The 18,920-nt window shown below is 39.1% G+C and overlaps 2 protein-coding genes across 2 annotated transcripts in view; one reads left to right on the forward strand and one right to left on the reverse strand.

Annotated features, from left to right (window-relative positions):
- Cmss1 (cms1 ribosomal small subunit homolog) overlaps positions 1-18,920 on the forward strand; it is a 315,309-nt gene that overhangs the window by 75,582 nt on the left and 220,807 nt on the right. The window lies entirely within an intron of this gene.
- Positions 1-18,920, reverse strand: part of Filip1l (filamin A interacting protein 1 like) — a 74,014-nt gene that overhangs the window by 51,473 nt on the left and 3,621 nt on the right. Inside the window, 1 exon segment of the mRNA XM_028867530.2 lies at positions 14,101-14,279. Coding sequence (XP_028723363.2) covers positions 14,101-14,279 — 179 coding nt within the window.

Genomic DNA, 18,920 nt, shown 5'->3' on the forward strand with positions numbered 1-18,920 from the left:
TTTAAAACGGTGGATGAAAAGAACCCTGAGCCACCTCTTGGACAGTTAAGCATCTTCTTGTGAAATTGCTTTCTTACCTCATTCAATGGCAAACACAGAATGAAGGGAGAAGGTGCTCTGAACTAGGGTTGGGGGAATGGGGTGGTAAAACCTATAAAGTAAACTTAAGTTTTATATTTGTGTGTGTGCATGTGTATGTGCACATGCATGGGATTGTGTACAGCATGAAGGCCTGATTTGGAACCTTTGCTGGGAAGAAGTGGGATGGAGACAGGGAAAGTTACCAGTATCAGAAAGTTTTAGGACCAGTCAGTTGTACCCTAATTATTTAGTAAGCATTTGTTCCCAAGGGTAACAGTAAATAATGAAATATCTAAGATTGGAGTAGAAATGTGAACTCATGACTGGGGCAAGATTTCTTTTCGGTGAAGCAGACATCGTCAAGGGCAAGAGAAAAGAGAACAGGGTAGATATATTGGAAGAGTCTAGTCTTCTTTGTACCAAGAAGTAATAATATAGCTAACGGTGGGCTATTGGAGGAATTTTTAACATTTGATCCATCTTGCCATTCATCAGATAGGTTAAAAGTCCCCGACACTGCAAGTTTTAGTTAGCTTTTATAACTTACAGTTGCTCTCAGGTCAGTTCATTTAGATAACTTTGGTGTTTTTTTTTTTTTTTTTTTTAAACCACATTTTTATTGCATTTGCATTCAACTGCCTATTGAATTCTCAGGTTGCCTGCAAAGTAGGTGATGAGAGTCTTGGTCTGCAGCCCCTTTCCTGTTCTTTCACTGGAGTGAACCCTTCAGACCCAGAGTTCATTTATCATTGTCAACAAGAGCTGTCGTCATCCAACCAGAGGGAATGAGAAATTCTAGGTCTTTGGGCAAGAAGTCTGTTGAGAGCTGAGATTTTAATTAAGAATAAGGCTGATTAGTTCATAGTTAAAGGCTTCAATTTCAGATCAGTTTACCTTAATTGCTCTTTATAGTATTAAATAGTCTTAACTCTCCAGAATCCATGGAGTTTTTAGTAGAGTTTGTTTATATATAATTTCTGTTATTTAACTCAGATGAACCTAAATCTAGTCTAAAAGCCTATATGGATTTCAAAGCTCACAGAGGATTAAAGGCTATAAAAATTCAAATAACTTCATCCAGTGAGCATGTTTACCTAAATGTGTCATCAAACTTCTCAGTTTTCTGGTTAGAAAACTGGTTTGGAATAGCCTGACTCACATTGAGGACTGATAGAATGCAAACACATTCAGAATTCTCTCAGCAAACCTAATGCAGAAGAGAGTCTTGTGAGCTGTTAGAGGTGAGTGTCCAAATAGGTACTTTTAACAGTTCCAAAGACGCTTTAGGCCGGAAAGTAGAGCTCAAGACCTTGTCCTTTTTGCAGGTGGAACTCATGTCAGTCTTTCCTCAAACTGTCCAACAAACTTGAAGTCAAACTCAAAGGATGGCCAAAGACAGGCTGCTGTCTAAGTGAGGCTAGCCAAGCTGCTCCTTTTGTGGATGGGGTGCAGACTGCAATGCCTCGTTAGCAGAGCTTGGACACATTTAAAATAAATAGATGCCCCTGTCCGCTTTTGCTTTTTCATTAAGTTGTGTTTCATTGCCATTTGCTCACATGTTGCTGTAATTAGCTAATTTTAGGCCAGGCAAAAAGGATTAGGTAGCATATTACAACGGCTCCCTTTTTATGATTTTTGGATAAAATGAGATTTAATTTTCCATTTGCCGCAGCCAAATGGAAATGCATTTCCCCAGTCTCATTTTGCTATAAAGTTGTTATCAGGAGGTTGTACAGTAATGGGATGGCATACTTGGAATCCACTTTCAAAGAGCTCTGCTTATAATGGTGTTCTGGTTGTTAATCTTGTTATTATTGTTACTATTCTTAGATGCTCTCCTGCTTTGGCTTTAGACACTTAAAATGCAGTTCTTTGTTATACAGTGGATTCTCTGACAAATTGGGGTGTCAGGTTGAGACTTTTCCGCATGGTTTGAGTTTGGAATAAAGAGGAAAATCAGGTTTGTGGCACACAGCCTAATGTGTGGCCATTCACAGACTGTCTTTCTTACTTCCTTTGTATCTGGGGGTATGATTTCTGCCAGCTAAATGCCTTCAAGTTAGTTGCTGCCTGTCAGGAAGCATTTACACCTACTCCTATAGAACTAATCATTCTCTCTAAATGGCCCTTCTCAACCTGTGGGTCATGACCCCTTTGAGGATTGACCGACCCTTTTGCAGGGGTTCCTAAGACCATCTGCATATCAGTTACTTTCATTATGATTCATGACAGTAGCAAAATTACAGTTATGAAGTTGCAACAAATAATTTTACAATTGGGGGTCACCATAACATGAGGAACTGTGTTAAGGAGTTAAGAACCACTGCTTTAAAATCTTTAAAATTTATCAGTAAGCTCTTTCTTCTCCACTCCTTTCCCTCCCGTCCCCTGCTCTCCTCTCCCCTCTTTTCCTCTCCTTTTCTTCCCTTCCCTCCCCTTCACTCCTCTTCCCACCTCTCCTCTTCTCTTTCTTGTCTTCTCTCTCCTGCCCTCCCCCTTCCTCTCTCTCCCCTCCTCCCTCCCTCCCTCCCTTCTTTCCTTCCAACAGGGTCACTTGAACACTAGGCTGATCCTGAACTCACTGTATAACCAAGGATGACCTTACACTTCTGATCCTCCTGCATGCACCAACTCCCAAGTGCTAAGATTTCAGTTTTGTGTCATAGCGCCCTGTTTATGTGGGACCAGAGGATTGACCCTAGGGCCTCATGCATGCTGGACAAACATTCTGCCAACTCAGCTACACTCCCAATAAGGGTTCTATTAACCTATAAAGTATTAGGAATAATTCTGTAGTATCATGTATTCTGCATAATATTCAAATTTCCCTTTCCCCTTTCTCTCTCCCTACCCAAGTGTCCTCAAATCATGATTCAAATAAGCAGATGTAGTGTGTACATGCCTATAATCTTAGCACTCAAGCAACATCTCAAGTCCAGGCCAGTGCATAGTACGACCTTGTCCGAAAAATATAAAATATATAAACAATAAATAGTTTATGCACTAAACATTGTTGGACTCTCTAAATCTATTTCATGTTTACTGTCCCCTCCTCTCTATTTGTTCCTTGTCTTTGTTAATGAAACAAATGTGCAGAATTCTCACAGCGTTGATTGTGCCCCTGTGGTCCCATTTTGTCATTATGATTGTCAAACTCTTCAGCCAGTGAGATTTTAGGGATTTTATATTTATATATGCTCAAATTGGAATAAATTTGATGTTTCTGTACACATTCATCAGGGTAGAAAAGTCTGTTTTCTGTGTTTTTCCTTTACTTGAATATATTGTGTTTATTAGGATACAGAGTGCCTTGACTATCATATTTGCCTAGAACCCAAAATTTAAGGTATAAAATACAAAATGGAGTTAGACATTCCTTATTTTTAATAAAGAACACAGAAAGCACATCTTACCCTCATAAATCTGGATCATGTTACCTCTGAAACTGTTACCTGCTTGTCAGACATCTCAGTTCTATGCAGGGTATTTGGGAAATTCGGGGAAGTAAACAAGTGTATGCACATGACAAATAATGAGGAAAAGCACAGAAGAGAGCTGGCAGTAGAAGTGTAGTTCAGTGGGTTCACAAGGATTCTCGCATGACCCCATCTGATTGGTCCCTTTCCTAACCAGAGCTCCCCATCCCACATTCCCATGAAGAGGTCATAGAAGCTTGGCTTTCTCTCCTTGATTTCAGGAGTCGAAACAGGAGCCAGAACAGGATGGGCACTGTGTGCATGTTGGCTGGGAGCTTAGCCTGTGCCCACCACATCTTTGACCTACTTTCCTCATCACGTTTGCCACATAGAATTCAGCGAAGTGGTCCTTACATCCCACATTGTGAAACAAAGCAGACTTGTTAGAACCATGTAAGGCAGTAGTGAGTGTTGTTTGCTGTTGCAAATAAGTCACATTCTTTGAAAAGTGAGCGAGGATCCTAGATTTGGCCTTAACGGCTTGATGTGGAATCTGTAAATTGAGGAGACTTTTAACCTTTCAGAGAAGGACCAGCAGAGGTGGTGTTCAGGAAGAGTACTGATGGTAGGTCTGAAAACCTGGATTTGATGGAAAGTGCAGGTGGGAATACATTGAAATCGTATTAACAAGATCAAAATACTCCTTAGAGAAAAATGGTATAATCTTTAAGTGTGTTTTTGATGATGTACTAGGTTTTTTCCTCAATAAATAATTCTTCAAAAATCAAAGCCCAAGTCAGTGGGAAAGTCTGATTCATCTTATTGACATTTACTTTAAGTGTGCTTTCACATCATATGTTTAAATGAGGTCATCGTCAAGATTATTCCCAGATAAATGTATAAAGTATACACTGAGAGACTCTCCATTATTGTTGGTGGTGGTATAAATATCTGCAGATGGCCATTTAGCTGCAAGTTTCAGACTCCTTAAATAAAAGAGTTTCATAACTTTGACCCAGTAATCTACATATAAGAATTTATCCTAAAGCAACAATTAAGAGTTAGCCTAAATTAATTGGAATGTGAAGCTATCGTAATGTTCTTTATAATAAAGGAAAGTGGAAGGAATCTAAATGCTCACAAAGGGGTCTCTGTTAAATTGTAGTGTAACTACATGCTATAGTTAGGGACTTAGGACTATGTTCTTGATATTTTTGTTAGTAAAAAATTATAGGACACAAAAAGTATATATGTGGAGTGGGTTATTTCTGTGGCTTTTTTTTTTTATTTTTGGTGGTTGCTGTTTTGGTATATATGACTTCAGAGTCTCCTTTTGGGGTCATCCTATCCTGTTAGTTCTTTCATAAAGTGCCCCTCTGCCCTTTCCTGCTCACACTTTCTTCACAACTGATCATCTCATATTCTGTTCCCCCACAACCATGCTAATTGAAGGGGCTAACATATGAAACAAGATGAGTTGAAAATCATAACAATTTTTAAAGAGCCAGCAACACAAAGATTGCCTGTTCTTTCTCGTGGGGATCTTAACTTACAGTGTTTCTCAGTAAGTAGGGAGTCAGCATGGGTATAGCCTGTAAAATTAGAAAGACTGTGACAGGGACTAACAGGTGCTGGAAGGAGGATACAGTAGACACGGGTGACATGAACGTGGGAGGAAGACTCTGGTGAGTGAAATGATACAGGGTGGGCATAGAGAGGAGGTGGAAGGAGGGCCAGCATAAAGTTTGCTGAGAATGCCACATGAAACCTGCTATTGTGTATGGCAATTAATGTTTTAATGATTTAAAAATGTACATGAAAAGAGCTATGAAGAAAGTAAATCAAAAGAAAGCCCGCTTTTCTTCGAGTGGGGTTGTGTGATGTCTCTCACTTCAGTTTAGGGGAGAGGATGCAGTAGTGTGGGGAGAATCTTAGGACTGGTGATAGGCCAGGGTGGAGAGCTGGAGTCTTCAGATACACCGAAAGCCATCACCTTAGGTGAGTGGCTTTTGTGCACATGACAGGCTGTGCTCTCCTCAATACCACCACAGTCGACATTTCTGCTTATTCATGTAGAGTGACTTCCCCAAAGATGTCTCACTGGTGTCATGTTTAAAGAAGAGTTCATGGAGCACTGTTTTACCTCAGTTAAGTGTTTCATCATTTTAGGTTATTGGACTATTTCAAAGTCCCTCTCCTCTGGGGAAATAGGCGCACCTGTGAATTGAGACTGACTTCTTTCTGCCTCCTCTGTATCCCATTTTCATCCATCTGTAACTCCTCATTGCTCTTGCTTACACTTGTGTCTATCTTGAACAGCCTTTTCCTTGATAGTTCTCATTCATTTTCATATCCTCAGAGCCAACCCCAAGATCTAATTAAATCCTTTCTTGACAATCTTCAGAATTCACAGTGGCATGGCCCAAAAATCTAAACAAAATACGCTAAAGGAAGACAACTGTAAAAAAAAAATGTAATTCTGATGCTTAATTGTATGTGTCCACTTGAATGGGCCATAGGATGCAGATAACTGGTTAAACAATATTTTGGAGTGTGTCTGTATTTACCGAAGAGGTTCTGTTTGAAGCAGGAGACTGAGTAGAGCATCTGGCCCTCGCCAGTGTTGGCGGGCATCATCAACCTTCTGAGGGTCTGAATAGAACAGAAAGTTGGGAGGTGGTTGAATGGCCTGTACAAAAATTACTGAATTGATAGTGACTGAATCATCAGCCTTTCTGACCTGTGTCACTCTTGGTTTATAGTACTTCAGACATGGACTGGAATTTGGACCATTTGTCCTCGGTTTTTCAAATTACATTGCTGCTTTGTCTGGTCCAACAGTTTGCAGATAAGATACCATGGAACTGTCTAGTTAGTGTTTATAATTATGTTGGCCAACATATCGCAATAAATGTCTCTCTGGGTGCATAATATATACCTATGTATATATCTATGTAATGTCTCATTTGTCTGCAAAATGCTACCCAACCCAGTGGTAGTCACTATTATTGTACTCTTTGTGTAGGTTATAACTTAGTTATTACATATGAAATCCATATATATTTTTTCCCATGAAGGAAATCAAGGACAGTTTTATTGGCGTTTTAGAGAAAAACAATAGGGTAAGCAAGCTGAAAATTTTGGCAACTGACAAGAAGAATGAGATGGAAAAGAATGAGCTAGCCATGTCTTTAAGTTAGGGTCCCAGAAAGCAGGCAGGTTCTGTCGTGGAGGGTAAGAAGCAGGTGTGGCAGAAGGGGATGGGGAGCTTCAGGGTGTCCTGGAAAGCATGCTTTAGCCAGCAGATGAAAGAAAAAGAAAGGATAGAAAGAAGGAAAAAGGTAAAAGTTATGCTTATATGAGTAAACAGCTTCTATCAAATATGTTCTTTACAGTTTTATTAGAAAACAGCTGCCTGACAGAGGCTCCATAAGCAGCAGCTGGGGAGCCATATCCTCTTTTTTTTTTTTTTTTTTTTAAATGGGTAAACAGTCTTAAAGAGATCAAGTACCTTGTTCATGATCAGATAGCAAGTTAGACTGGAAGGAAAGACAATACCATCCTCCAAACCCTAATCCGAGTTCCTGCTGTTAACTCAGCTAACCTTGGGCCTTCTGTAAGGCCTATCTGCGCATTGATACTGATCACTGTCTGTCCTTCCCATCCTGATGGCTTGATACGTTCAGATTCACATCTCAGGGGTTAACATACTCCTGGGACAATTTACTTGCAAGTTACAGATTCAGGACACAGTTCAGTTCCAGCATACTACCTTGCTTTCTATGTATGAGTCCATAACTTTCATTGTGGTCTGCTTTAATACTCTTCTTCCTCTTTGTATTTTATGGCCTGGATGGAAGGGAAGTTTGGGGTTGACTTTGTACATTCAGTCTTTGGCTTCCTCTTTACAGGGCTGTTAAGCTGGAAACTATGAGCCAGTTAGCAGATATCTTTACCAGTATTTGTTATATGTCCTGAATTCAGGGCTATGCTGGCTGTTGAATAGTCAACAGTTCTTAATTTCCCCTTTGCCTGGCCCTTCATAATTCTACAACTTTGGTTTCTATACCATAGAATTAACAGGTGAGTTCTTCTTGAATTATCCACAAATTATTTTATGACTATCTTGCCTTTTCAACTGTATTGTGATTAGGTACTCAGTGTTTTCTGATCTCCTGTAACACCAAATCCAAGGTTTGGGTGCACAGTGATGATGAGTCTCGGGAGAATAGCATTGAGTATATATTGTTAGGAGACCTGGCTCCAGCTCTGGCTTTGTATTTATTCAGCAACAAGATTTTTTGACTTCTTAGTTGGAACTAAGTAGGTCTCCCTTTTTTCAGTTCAAAAATCAGAAGGTTGATCTATCTATACCATAGATCTGTTGTAGCTCAAAATGTAAGATTCTGAGATTTCTGTAGCTTTTGATATTTACCCACCAATGCTTAATTGTAGTGGTACTGTCAAGAGTAGAAAGGTTATGGATGACCTAGATTTGCAGGTGATACTAGGTTTAGTTTAGAACACGTGGTATTTGAGGAACTAGGGAGTATACTGAAAACTAGATGGCCTTTAAGAATGCAAATACTGATTTGTAACTGGAAGTTCAGTAGAGGCACTGTTACTCTCCCCAGCATCAGTGACTGATCTGATCTACAGACCTGAGTTCCCACATCGTCAAGCTCCTAGTTCATTATCAGACCACACTGTGCTGGTTAGGTTTCCTTTTAGGACTGCCTTTTAACATCCCTAGTCTTTGGAATGGGTTAAATTTACTAATCATTAGGCATCCAAATTTACATTCAAAATTATTTATGAAGTTTAGCTTAGCTTCCTAGGGAGGAAAAACAGTCAAATATCATCAACACTGCACACATACTCTGACCTCTTTAATTATGTGGCATATATAAAAACCGCTGAATTGTGCAGTTACATGGATCTGGTTTTGTGGCATCTGTTAAAAGTTAAGTTGTGACGTATAGTCTTAAATGGGTGTTTGGTATTCATAAGGTAACCACTCTCTCTACATCCCTGCCTAGCTCCAATGCTAGGTATCAAGTGAGGTGTGTAAACAGAAGACTGATCACATAATTCTGTATAGAATCCAATATCAAAATATGTATTTATGATGGGTCTCCATTTTGTTCAAAATGGACAAAAAACTGGATACCCATGACAAAGGTCAAGTGAAGATCTGTCATCCATTTTACTACTTGCTGGACATAGTCTAGGGAATATGTAATACAAATAACTCCTTTCCAGAAAACTGAAAGGAAATGATTGCATTTGCGTGCAATGTATTATACAACAATAGTTTAGTGTGCATGAAATTTAAAACTGCTGGCTTTCCAAATATTACTTTTTAAAAGTGGAATTTTAAAGCATTGTTTAGTTTTGTGAGATACTGGAAAAGCTGACATTTAAGACCAAAGATGCTAAAAATCCTTATGGTCATAGTTTTAAGATATAAAATTCTCTAATAAAATTCTCTAATTTAATGAGCTTGTTGATTTCCCCTGAAAGTTTGCCCTTGTGAGCATTACATGTTATTTAACTATATGGTGACGTTTTCCTATATATTAAAATGCCTTATGTGCAACACAATTTCAGATCTACTGTAGTGTCTGCTTTTTACAGTCAACAAATCTAGGGTTTTATTAGATGAAGCTCTCCCTTAACAGCATCAGTGTCTTGTACAGGATTTCTTGTAGCCATTATACAGTTACTGTTTTTAATGAACCAATGAATGACTGGTAAGCCACAGTAGTAAGCTAAGAACCTAGGTACTTAACTCATTTAAGTCAAAATTCAGAGAACTGATAGACTCATTCATTGCTGCGTTTCAAGGGATTATATCCAAAGCCTCCAGAGAGTATGGGTGTTTTTGAAGAAGAGTTGAAAGTAGTCTAAGTTGTCTAATGAGTCAGTTAACAGTAGGATCAAATAGGACTCACTATTTCAGTCATGTTGCCTGAAGCAAGTCTCCAAAATAGACTTGTCACGCTAGAGAGGGGACCTAACGGGAATCTTCAGAAAGTTGCTTCTTGTCAAAGGAAAGAGTGAAAGTGGATTGTTCCTCACTGAAACCTAACAGCCGAGGACTTGTTTAGAGTGTGATTAAAGCATCAACCTTCAAATGGGGACCCCCGTTGACCTTCCTCCAGTAGTGTCCACATGCCAAAGTCAATAACCTGCTAGGACAGGAACTATAAGTCAGTTCTTATAATGCCTTTCTCAGTGTCACTCCTAAGAAGCTAATGCGAGCTTCTGGTCTGTAAAGTTGGATTATCAGTGCTAAGCGACTTGGCCAAGACACTTTGAAAAGTAATTTAGGGCTTTAGAAACAAGTAGGGTTGAAACCACACTTTTATGCAATTGCCATAACAATATTTGCTTCCTGCCTTAGAAGTTCTTTCAGAGGCATCAATACAGTAATAGATGTGGTTTGCTTTAGTCAGAGAGCGAATGTTTTTTAAAGAAGATTTTTTTACTCCTTTACATCCCTTTCTCCTCACTTACACTAAAGAAAAATTCTGTAGAGTTTTTTTTTTTTTTTAAGTATTCACTTATGGGAAATTTTTGCAAAATTACACTGACTGAAAGTGATTTTTGTTTGGCTTTCCTGTGAAGCCATCCAGAAAGGCCAAAAATTACTGGCATTGCTTTTGTGTAAAACTTTTCACATAGACTCCACTTGTAATTCAGCCAAGTATATATAACTCAGGTCATCAGTGACACACATACTCACTCAGCAGAACTGGTCACCGAGCAAAAGCTGTCATGAACCATGGAATGATAAGGTAATGTGGACACACCAAACCACACAGATTACAGCTAGGGAGACTTTGCATTCACAAGCTTGGGAACATGATTTTCAGGACTGATCCCTGCCCCCACCCACCCTCAAGTGGGAAAGCCAATTGCTTACTGATTACGACAGCGACATCACTTGGCAAACATTTTGGCCTGAACTCAATGTGTGACATCAGGCTCCTTTAGGCTTTTTCACATAAAATGAATTCTCCAAAGAAAACACAAAAATTGAGCCTTCATTTGAAATCCATTATTGTATCCTCTAAGGTCTCATTAATTACCTCAGTAATATCTTACTTAATTTCTTTTTTCTGTGTAGATATTAACTAATACTTAAATGCTTAAACCCTCACAGTGGTTTTTCTTTTCAGACTTTTTAGTCAAATGGTCTTTTGTAGCTAGACTCACCCCAACCCCCCTTTAAGTGGGGCTTATATCTTTTGTTTTACTGTCGTATGAGAGTCCCCAAGTTTTGGAGTGACTTACATCACTTTGAGGAAATAAACAGCTAGTCTGGCTTTGTGAAGGGGTGACTCTGCCACCACAGTTTACGGGACTCAGTGATGGCATCTGCTTTCCATGCCGCTGGAAAGCGAGACACCGATGTTTCACTTTCCTTTATGTCATCAAGTACTGTGTGCGCTTACCTGAAATCACTCGAGTTTCCCCCTGGAGTTCCTCCCACTATTTCGTTAGGTGGTGTTCACTCAGACATTTCGTGTTCATGGCCTTAAAGTAGGTAGCTGTCAGTCATGCCACAACAGGCCTGCAGCCTCCCTTGCAGGAGGCTGGAGCAAGTGTTGAGGGGAGTGTACCAGCAGTTCCAGGAGACAGGAATTGTATGTACAGACAAGGCAGAGGAAGAAGTTTCTGTGTGTGATGTGAGTTGAGCGTGAGTTTGATGTGCTCACACTCAAGCCGTTCCATCTGGAAGCTTTTCCTTGACAAATGGAAACAAGTGAATGCCCACTTGTCTGTTTGACTGGCTCAGCAGGGAATGAGCAACAATCTAATCAGTCACTTGTTCCTATTTCTTTGCAATGCCTGTTCGGTTTGACTATCCTTTAAGACTTTGGATCCTGTAAGACAAACACCAATCCCCTGAAGTCTTCCTCTTGAGCTCATCTGTTCCTATAGAAATGCCACCCTTAGCAGACTGATTCCAGGGTGCACACTTGTTTCTTTTTCTCTGCCTCTAGCTGTGTGAACTAGGGTTCACTGTTCTTCTGTTCACAGTTCTGTGTTAGTCCTCTTTGCTTTCTGAAATTAAACAGCCGTATCTATCTGCCTCCCAGTGTTACCGTGTTACTCTGGATGGCCTCTACAGCCTTGCTCCAGAAGATGAAAACAACTATGAACATGAGAACCATACCCCATTAGCCCCTCCCATTCTCAGCCTGGATCTCTGTCATCTTGCTGTCTTATGTGGTCAGCCCCTGGAAAGGGACAGCCTGCACCTCTTTGTTCTCTGCCAGGCAACACTCTGACCATGGTCAGTGAGTGTTCACACTAAGGAGAGATGAAAGAAAGTGTCTGTTAGTAGGCTAATGCCAAGACAGTATGGGGGCCAAATGAGGCCACTAGTGCCAAACCACAGGGGTTCAAAATAATATTTAATATAACATTGTCTCATTGAATAAGAAATCGTATATTTGTAATGTTTGAGTTGAATCTTCTCTTGGTGCCAGATTTCTTGAGCTTTTAAAATCTGTTCTTGTAGATATCTCAGAGTTCATGAGGTTCAAATTTGCTAGGATGTCTCTCTCCTTTGCCCCCAACTCCCATGTTTAAAACAAATGTCCTGGGGGCTGGGAGCAGTGTAGAATAGATATATGGGACAGGAATTCTCAAGTAAGTGTTGACCATGAAATTATCTGAACAGAAATGAGACCTCACCATTAGTGGGGACATTGGTGGAACTTTAGTTTCCTTGCTAAAATACTAACTGGAAATTTATTAGTCAGTTTGGTATTGTAAGCCTTTAATCATAGCACTCAGGAGGCTGAGGCAGGAGGATTGTCTGAAGCTCAAAGTCAGTCTGCACAATACAGCAAGACAGTGTCTCAAAAGCAATACAACAAAACAAATATTTGAATAAAGCAGGTGAGATTGCTTGTGCTTAGAAAATGGGAGCTCACAGCTCATTTTTCTGCACTATTCTGTGATTGCTAGTCTTTAGTGTTGACAGTGTGACTCTTGCAAGTACACACAGAGAGAAGTAAAGCAGGCACATGTAGAAAGTGACATCGCAGATATTCTTGTTTTCTCTTTGCAGGGTCAGTGGAGTGGTCTGGTTTTCCTCTTTTGTAGTGTGGATGTTCAAAGTGTTGATGCTGATTCAGAGCAGGTCAAAGTCGAACAAATAACCTGCCCCGGGTATGGTAATAAAAGATTTGCCAACCACACTGCTTTGCAAGAGTCATACTTCAAAAATACTGATTCACCCCTGGAACAACTGTTCTCATCTCAGTGTTCAACGTATTGTACTGGATTCTGCCCATGTCTTAGTGAAACAGCCACTTAAGTTCCTGGAGTGTTTTCTGTGTCACAAAATCTAGGGCATTTCCTGTTTTTCCTGCATGGGTTTGTTTGTTTGTTTTGCTACTTGACTGTCTACTCATTTTTGATTGTTTTGTTTAAGTTTTTCCTTAGTTTCATGAACTTTCTCCTCTTCTTTCTTCTTCTTCTTCTTCTTCTTCTTCTTCTTCTTCTTCTTCTTCTTCTTCCATCCTTCTGCTGTTTTTGTTGTTGTTGAAGATGTTTTGTTTTATCTTTTCTTCTTTTCTCAGTATTTTTTACTGACATCTCAGAAAACAGTTAAGCGTGGATTCTAGGGTTCCCTTGTCGACATTTTGTCTCCTGATGGCACCTAAGCACACAGCTTCAACTAGTACCCATTGCAGATTCACACGTGAGCCCATATTTTTGTAGACCTATATTTCTGACCGTAGGTGAAATTTATACATATTTTTCTACTAGATTTTGGAAGACACCAAGATATTTCATATTTAACATGTCTAAATCAGGATTGATCGCCATGTACTTAACCTTTCTCTTCAGTTGAAATCCCGCAACCAAAGCTGTGCCCCCATTTTCATATTTCACAGCTTGGTGCATAACCAGAATGCCAGCTAAATAATTCCCATGGCCAGTGCACATCTCTTCAGTCTCAGCCAGTCACGATGTGGACACCCCATCATAAATATTTCCTGTTTACACCCTCATTTCCCTTATCTGAGTAGCTGCCTCCAAAGCAGGCTTCCTGCCTCCAATCTCCAGCTCTTCTCGTCTTTCCTCCATGTTGCGTCCATTGTTCTTTGAGAAAGTGTACCTGATGACCTCACTTTCCTTCTTACAGTTTATTGTTGGAGTGTTTATGGCTGGGTGCCTGTCTTTCCCTTTCTCATGCTGCACCTACACCCTCGTCTGTAACTGCGCTTGACTTCCCTCAGGACTCACTCATTTCTTGCCACACCACTTGTTCTTACTATACGTATTTCTCCTCTTACATTGAAAATCATTTTGAGTGTTCGCTTATGAACAATTTCTCTTAGTGTCTGTGCAGCCTTCTCAGTGGCACTCCCTTAGAGGATTGGAACCCAGTATTTATATCTCCATAATTATTATACTGCATTGACAATGCCTTTAGATATATGTTTAACTCACCCTGGCCATCAGATGTTTGAGACCAGAATATGTTTTGTATTAATCATTGTAGTACTTCCAGTCCACAGGAACATTTATAATACTTTGCAGAAGGGGTCATTATTTTGTCCAGTGTAGCTCTTACCTTTCACATTCCTGTTCCAATAAGTTTATGAATTCATCACTCTTTTCCATATATTCTTTATGTTTTCTCTTTTCTTCCTCCATCTCCATTATGGTTTGCCTGTGGGATTTTTCTACCATTAAAAGTTGTTCCAAAATTCGTCTGTGCGATTCTTTATGCTTTTCTATGACTTTATCCAACTACAAAAAAAAAATACATTTATTGCCTGTTAATTACAAATTACTCATTTCCATTAAATGCAAGGTATAACTGATAAAATACTGATTCTTGCTTTGTTTTATCATGTAAGATTGAAAAAATTGTAACTCATTGTGAATTTAATGCCAAGTACCGTTTTATGATATTTTAGGCACATCTTAAAAGGCATACAATTAACTAAAAATCCAAGCCACAAGCTAACCAAATCATTGGGGGGGTGGGGGTGGAGGTGGGAGGCAGAACGAAGAAGTTGTTTGGAACCCGATGAACTCCCTCTGACATCTAAATTCTCACATTGGCTGTCAGGTTTCTTCTGTGGTTTATGATAACATTTTGTCACCTTTTTAAAAGATTTGATTAGATCATTGATGGTTTTGAATAGACTTGGTCAGTCACTTTGTGGACACTGAAACTGTTGAGTTGCTTGCCTGCAGAGGCATTGCTAACTAATACTTAGTTTCTGAGAAGGTGGTGTTCATTTTCTTTTTTCTAAAAGAAGGTGTTAAGCCACTTACAGACATCTGAAAGTTTCATCTTAGTGCCATGGAGAAAGCAAGAGAGATTTGAGGTTTGAACTGTAAGTGTTTATACTTTCAGTAGGAAAATAAGATAAATGCATAGGACAATGGGGAACAATGTAAGTGTCTGTATCCGTAAATACTAAAGGGTAATCAGAGTGACTGCCCTCTCTTAACTGGCTTTGTATATAGAAGCTGAGAACGAAAATAGCAATACTTGTGAGCCATTTCAGGGGCCAGCAGAAGTAGTACCATCAAAGCATTATTTATTTATTGTATAGAAGATTTAAGTAAGCTGCTTTCAAAATTTAAGAGTCAAATAATGATAAGGTTAACCTACTAAGAGTCAGGTGATGTAGGAAAAACATTCAATTAAACATACCCTGGAATTAGAAAGTGAATAATTATAAATATTTAATAAATTAGAAATAAGTATCTTTAAAAAGTTTACTAGGGGCTGGAGAGATGGCTCAGAGGTTAAGAGCACTGCTTGTTCTTCCAAAGGTCCTGAGTTCAATTCCCAGCAACCACATGGTGGCTCACAACCATCTGTAATGAGATGTGGTACCCTCTTCTGGTGGCTTGCAGGGATATGTGCAGACAGAACACTGTATACATAATAAATAAATAAATCTTTTTTAAAAAAAGTTTGCTAAATGCAAAATAATAAAATAAAATTTAATCTATCTTTAGGTAGATGCTTGTAATTGCCCAGATGTGTGTTTTAACTTTAGTTAGCCAGCATACATTATGAAAATGTCCTTAGATTGCACAATACCATGTACAATGAATATACACTATGAAAATTTTCTTTTAAAAGAAAAATAATTATAAATCATCTAGTTTGTAATGAATTAAAAGAAAAACTTTATTCATTCACAAGAGAGGATATAGATGCATGAAGTCTTGCTTTCTAGTGTTTGTTCCATTTTGTGTAGTGATTATTGGTTTCATTATCACAGACTTGAGAGGAAGGCTTGAAAGAGTTCCCGCCATGCATTTGTTACATGGTCTTCTGATACTTAAGTGGTCTCTCCTCCAGTTCTTCCCATTCTTTCCTTATGACTGATAGTGCTATCTTTCACCAGTGGGAATACTCAGTCTCTATTCCAGTGGTTCTCAATCTGTGGGTTGCAGCCCCTTTGGGAGTCAAACAGCAGATATTTACATTACAATTCATGACAGTAGCAAAATTGTAGTTATGAAGTAGCAACAAAAATAATTTTATGGTTGGGGATTGCCACAACGTGAGGAACTATATTAAAGGGTCACAGCATTCGGAAGGTTGAGAACCACTGCTCTAGCCAGAGTCAACTGTACCTTCTGTCACATCAACCCCATTTTCATTCCTTTCTCCATTTCTCCCACCCAACTTTGAGCCACATTGGTTTCAGGCAGTTCTTAGAATACACAATGATACTAGATTGCTTTATTTTAATGTTGAGATCTAGAAGCCTTTCTCCTTCCCCCAAAACTTTTCCTGTTTCCTGTTCATTTCTTCACAGAGCTGTTTGTTTCTTCATATCAAAACCTAATTTCCTGAGATTTCCTTTTTCACATTCCATCACTCTAGAAGGATGAATTGAATTTCCTATATGTTATTCAATACAGTCCCAGACAGCTTGCATTTGTAACAGCACAATGGACAAGCTGTTGTATAACGACCTCATAGAGAAGATGCTCCTTGCAAGAGACATGTTGATTCTGGAGATGCTTTAGCTTGTGTCTGAAAATTTTATTCCATGACTTAATTTAATGGTATGCCTCTTACAAGACATGCTATTGGTTTTTGCTTCAGTCTTTTCTCACTTATGACGGATCACACAATGGATCTGACACTTTGTGAGTGCATGAGAGTTTGGCAAAATCACTTTATATTTTATACTTCAGATTCTTCATTTATAAAGTAAATGGATGGACTTAATGATTTCTAAGAGCAAATCTGGCACCTTAATTTTTACAAGGGGACAAGTATTTAAGTGCCTCTTCTGTCATTTGAATGCCAAGTCCTTATGCTTTCACTAGGAAGAGAAATTAAACTCATGAATCATCTGGAACCAATGTAAGACACTGTTTAATTGCTGAGGATGATCAGAAACTACCCCTTTCTTTTTTCTATCCTTCCTCATAGATTGAAGCTGGGAAAGAAAGCAACAATACTTGATAGCCGTATCTGGGGACACTAGGGCAGAAAATTTAAGGAAGAGCTTCCTAATGTTTACTGTACAGTGATAACTTGCAGTTAATCAGTCTGACTCCTGCCCCTATACAATCAAATTCCTTCTGATTAGGTTGGAGTTTCGTTACCAAACCTTCTTTCCATGTCAGAAAAATAAAGCACAGAAGAGGTTAGATAGATAGATAGATAGATAGATAGATAGATAGATATAGATAGACAGACAGACAGACAGACTGACTTTTTAAAAGGAAATAATAATGGTCTTTGTTTTGATATATACCAGGTAACAGACCACCCTAATATGGATTTGGTCTTTTTTCTAATCAATGGATGTTTGATTCTCCTTATTCTTTTCAGTTGGCACTTGGCACATTGTCTTTTCTTTGATTGTTTTTCTTTTGTTTACTCTGAATGTACCAGTTGTGGATAAAGCTAATCTAAACAGCAGGGAAAATGTTTGACCAATTTAGTAAATTGAAGGTAACCAAATATACTGTTCATAAAAAAGTACACTTCTCCCTTGTCTGGATTGACACCTGACTTTCCTTGATAATGCTGGGATTCTACAAAAGACCATTTTCTCATTGTCTCTGCACCACAGACCCTGGAACTAGGGCATGACTCTCATGGCTCGACCCTGCTACTACCTGACTCTTGTGAAAGCTCTTCTTTGTTTCACCCTCACTCTGTCTTTGTCTTGTTTGTTTTGAGATAGGGTCTCATAATCATCTTGGTTCATCTCCCAAATACAAGGATTTTAAATCACATCTACCCTACCCTGCTTCAACCTCATGCTGAATGGTGATGACTCTCCTGTTCTCATATTTTCAGCTTCAATTCAATCCTGCAATGGTTTGCCTTTCTACACTCGGTGTTAGTAGCATCCTGGGTGATGTTTCCAATTTATCGAGTGCTGTGGATATTGCTCTATATGCTGTGAATGTATTGCTCTGATTGGTTAATAAATAAAGTGCTGATTGGCCAGTAGCCAGGCAGGAAGTATAGGTGGGACAAAGAGAGAGGAGAATTCTGGGAACAGGAAGAGTGAGTCAGGAGTCACCAGCCAGACACGAGGAAGCAAGATGTGAAGGCAGAACTGGGAAAAGGTACCAAGCCACATGGCTAAACATATATAAGAATTATGGGTTAATTTAAGTGTAAAATCTTGCTAGCAAGAAGCCTGAGCCATTAAGCCAAACATTTTTAATTAGTATGAGCATCTGTGTTTATTTGGGTCTGAGTGGCTGCGGGCCACGGGCGGGACTGGAGAAAACTCCAGCTACAATCGAGACCTTCACCTGGCTCATTTTCTTATGCATGAACAATAAAACTTCCTGTAAGTTACCTGCTTGACACCCATCTGCTTTAATCGCAGATACATCTGTCCCTTGTTCTTGTCTGCTAGTTGACTAAGATGAGTCCAGTAAGCACAGATATTTTTTCTTCTTCTGTTGCTGCTCTGGCTTTCCTATATTTTACACTTGTAACTTTTTCAGCTACTTTAAAAAAAATTGATTCTTCTTTCTTTCTATCCAGCTCTTGTTCCACCTATGATATTCTCCTTCTTCTGCCTTTCATGTCACCTTTGTCCTTTCGGACCGTGACTGTGTATATAATCACATGCACACACATGCTCATCTAAAGAAAGAAGAATAGGACAATTTGCTCTACTGAGCACCAGCATTCCTCTCCTACCTGAGCATCTCCTAAGGCCTGTAAGAACCCTGGCAGTGTGTTCACTTACTCAATACTTTTGTTAAGATTTCAAAAGTAAAATATTTTAATTGTAATCAGGTAACACCCATTTTCCTTCTCCCTCCAGCTGTTGTCAAATAAAGTCAAAAAATCACAGGTTGTATTTCAAACTGCTTTGTCCTTTAATGCCCAATATTGGAAATTTAAGGGTTATAGAAAAGAAAAAAATA

Source organism: Peromyscus leucopus, chromosome 12 (assembly GCF_004664715.2).
Source record: "Peromyscus leucopus breed LL Stock chromosome 12, UCI_PerLeu_2.1, whole genome shotgun sequence".
Lineage (NCBI taxonomy): Eukaryota > Metazoa > Chordata > Mammalia > Rodentia > Cricetidae > Peromyscus > Peromyscus leucopus.